The sequence below is a fragment of the Pelmatolapia mariae genome, linkage group LG3_W (genome assembly GCF_036321145.2).
Source record: "Pelmatolapia mariae isolate MD_Pm_ZW linkage group LG3_W, Pm_UMD_F_2, whole genome shotgun sequence".
Classification (NCBI taxonomy): Eukaryota; Metazoa; Chordata; class Actinopteri; order Cichliformes; family Cichlidae; genus Pelmatolapia; species Pelmatolapia mariae.
The window spans coordinates 79,035,878-79,039,579 of record NC_086229.1 but is presented as its reverse complement, the minus strand read 5'-3'; the positions used below and the strand labels follow the sequence as shown (position 1 = coordinate 79,039,579).

The 3,702-nt window shown below is 39.1% G+C and overlaps 1 protein-coding gene across 1 annotated transcript; it reads right to left on the bottom strand.

Moving 5' to 3' along the window:
- Positions 1–404: 404 nt before the first annotated feature.
- On the bottom strand, positions 405–3,497 carry LOC134623995 (macrophage mannose receptor 1-like). Its single transcript, XM_063468991.1, has 4 exons — positions 3,448–3,497; positions 2,797–2,909; positions 2,069–2,425; positions 405–751 (listed from the first exon to the last, which is right to left on the bottom strand). The coding sequence occupies exons 1-4, from the start codon at positions 3,495–3,497 to the stop codon at positions 405–407; spliced, it is 867 nt and encodes a 288-aa protein (XP_063325061.1).
- Positions 3,498–3,702: the final 205 nt, after the last annotated feature.

The window sequence follows — 3,702 nt, the reverse complement described above, 5'->3', positions numbered from 1 at the left end:
ACAAACACACTTGGATATAACTTAAATTAAACAGCAGGTTAAGCATTTATCATAGATGTTAATCATGTTGGTTGAAACTGGACATGATGTCAGTTCCTCCTCTCTGCTTTCATTGCTAATATGCTAACACAACATGCTGTGATTTTCTGTGTAAATAACACATACAAGACCCTAAAACAAAAACTGTAATCACCTTTTTCATATAGCTTTTGTAATTTTGGATAAAGTCTCTCTTTCTTCTCCCTTATTCCATATTTTGGTTCTTAATATAAAACATAGAGGTGACTCGCTGCAATATTATTATTGTTTTTTCATCTTTCTACATTCAGTGCTTGATAAAATCATAAAAGCAAATTATTTCTGCTGCAATAATTAACCTGCAGTGAGTCAGAGAGGTTTAAAGCTTATTGTTTAGAACAAATAAAATTATATTTCTCATATTCACTTTGACTGACCCACTGATACCGTCCTCCTCTTTCCATAGCTGCACACCTATGACACTCATCAATCTTTCCTTTATCAGCCCAGTTCTCGTAGCAGACTCGTTTGTCACTGATCCAGAACCACAGATCCATCACGCAGGAGTAGCGCAGTCCCACCCATACGTAGGGACTGCTGGCATTCTTGGCTTTCCTCTCAACCTCTCTCTGTTGGTGAGGGTTAGTGATGGAGACCAGGTCAGTGTTGTGCAGTCTGCAGTAATCCAAGGCTTCCTCCCAGGTCTTGTTTTCATTGATCAGAATCAATTTATCTGTCAGAAACCATCAAACTTCAGTTAAGTCTGGTTAACAGCAGCTTATGTTCCACTTTACCTTGAATACAGACAGTACACAATAAAACATTGTAGTTTTTCACTTCCTTTAGTTGTATACTTAATTAGTTTAAGTGTGTACAGTGCATTTGGAAAGCATTCCCAGTTCCACATTTTGTCCTGTTACAGTCTTATTCCAAAATAGATTAAATTGCTTGTTCACTTCAAAGTTCTGCACACAATACCCCAAAATGAAAAAGTGGGGAAAAAAGATTGTTGAAATTCCTGCAAATCAAAACCAAAAATATGGCATGTACAGTATGTAAGTATTTACACTTTGTTGAAGCATCTTTGTCAACACTTGAAGCTTCAAGCCTTCCTGAGTATGATGCTACAAGCTTGGCATATCTATTTTAGGGCAGTTTCTCTCATTCATCTTTGCACAACCTCTGAAGCTCCATCAGGTTGGATGGTCCACAGCCATTTTCAGATCTCTCCAGAGAATCAGGTTCAAATTTTGGCTCTTGCTGGTCACTTGAGGACCTTCACAGTGGTCCTGCAGCCATTTGTTTTTTATCTTGGCCGTGTGCTTGGGGGCTTGTCCCGTATAAAATGAACCTAATGTGAATCTAATGTCCGGTGCACTCTGGAGCAGCTTATCATCAAGGATGTCTCTGTACATTGCATTCATCTTTCCCTCGACTCTGACTTGTCTCCCGGTCACTGCTGCTGATAAACATCCCCAGACCATGATGCTGCCACCACCATGCTTCACTGTAGGGATGGTATTGGTCAGGTGATGAGTGGTACCTGGTTTCCTCCAGACGTGATGCTTGGCATTCAGAGTTAAGACTTCAATCTTTGTTTCATCAGACTAGAGAATTTTATTTCTCATGGTCTGAGCATCCTTCAGGTGCATTTTGGTAAACTGAGGAGTGGCTTCAGTCTGTTCACTCTACTAAACAGGCCTGATTGTTGGAGTGCTTCAAAAATGATTGTCCTTCTGGAAGATTCTCCTCTCTCCACAGAGCAATGCTGGAGCTCTGTCAGAGTGACCATCACTCCTTGACTAAGGCTTTTCTACCTCAAACTCTCTAATTGATGAGGTGGCCAGCTCTAGGAAAGTCCTGGTGGTTTCAAACTTCTTCCATTTACAGAACCCTGTTCTTATTGGGACCTTCAATGCTGCAGAAATGTTTCTGTGCCTCAACACAAGCCTGTCTCAGAGCTCTACAGACAATTCCTTGGATCTTCTAAGTCTAGTGATGCTCCTATTACAGAGAAAAATAAATCAGATTAATCTTAGTAAAAACTCACCATCATAACAGAAGAAAGGATTTTTGTTGTTGCATTCATCAGAGCCCCATTTTCCTGATCTGTTTAACAGAGTCACAGCACATTTCTTGTTGTTTTGTCCGTCATTAAATGACTCCATATTCCAGTGCCTGAAAGAGAAATTACTTCCATCTGACCACCTCCAGGTGTCTCTGAACAGGCCGATCCAAACTGTCATCGGAGAGCCCTGAGACTGCTTCAGGATCTTGAATTCTTTCCCATCCGCCTGATCGAGTCCACTGGCCAGGTCAGTGTCGTGATCTCTGCAGTAGTTCTGAGCCTGTGTCCAGTTCTTGGACTCTTTAATCAAATTGATTGATTTACCGTCTCTCTTCTTTCCTGTTAAGCAAAAAAAACAAAAAATAACAAAATTTCTATCACCACAAATATTCTGAAGAAATACATAAAGACACATAATTTGTATTATTCCTCAAACATGCTTTCTCTCAATTTCAGTTTCAGTTCAGTTATATTATAAAATCAGACTATTATCCACATATTCTCACCATCGTAGCAGATGAACCACATAGTTTGGTCACATGTGACATCTGCCCAGTTTCCTCTTGTCTTCACACAGTTCTCATTTTGATCACCTGGTTCAGAAGGTCCCCATCTGGTTTCATGTTCATTGTATTTCACCCCTGGCAGAGACCAATGCCACATCCTGTTTTCTTTTCCTGAGTTGCTGAACAGTCCAATCCAGGCTTTACCTTCATACTCTGTGGATTCACGCAGTCTCGCCATGTCTGCCATGTCAAACACGCTGGCCAGGTCTGTATAATTCTCTCTGCAGTATTTCTGTGCCTCTTCCCAGATAAACAGTCTATAACACAAGAGCGGCTCTGAGCTCAGTGACCTTGTCAATGAAAGACAAATGTGAGCAGACTATAAGACTTTAGTGTTCGGATACAATAAAGATAATGTTCACAGTAAACAAAGACATGAGATTGAAATAAAAAGGATTATTCATAACAAAAAGAAACAATTGAATGGATGGAGATCAAATGAAAAAGCAAAGATAATACAGAAACAGAGATAAAAAGATATTGTCAAAAAAAGAATCATAAGTTTGTAATAAAATACACACCAGGAAGAGAGGAGTGAAATCTACGACAGGCAAAATTAACCAGATACTACAGAAAATGAATAAGAGGAGAGAAAAAACACACCAAAAATCCCCCGGCAACAGAGGTCATTAAAAGGACAATCATGAAAGAGCAACGTAGTGGAAATATTGAGAGAAAAGAATTACAGCAATAAATAATAACAATAGCAAACATCAGAGCAGAATGTAAACTGGAAAAATACAAACATGTTAGTAGAATAAAACTGAGGAAGCAGTGAGGAGAATTTCCACGTACCCATCAGAACCAGCAGAAACCGACTCCACCGCATCTTTAATCTGCCACATAATGAAAACAGCTTTTGTTTAATATACAGTAAAAAGATGACAACATTTTGAATGTAAAACGTGTCATTTTAGTGTGTGTAGAGAAATGACATTCATATAGAACGTGCACTTAAAATGCTGACAGTCACTGTTTTGTTTGATACTGTGTTTGGATGTGTTTCTCAAGGAACTGTGTGAAAACATGTTTTAGTTCTTTTAACATTCA

Bases quoted from the DNA above. Each gene is read 5' to 3' on its own strand.
- LOC134623995 (XM_063468991.1), bottom strand. From the start codon at position 3,497: ATGTGGCAGATTAAAGATGCGGTGGAGTCGGTTTCTGCTGGTTCTGAT. The intron at 2,910-3,447 runs GTACGTGGAAAT...CTTGTGTTATAG, and splicing joins GTTTCTGCTGGTTCTGATGG to ACTGTTTATCTGGGAAGAGG. The intron at 2,426-2,796 runs GTAAAGCCTGGA...TTTGCTTAACAG, and splicing joins TGAATCCACAGAGTATGAAG to GAAAGAAGAGAGACGGTAAA.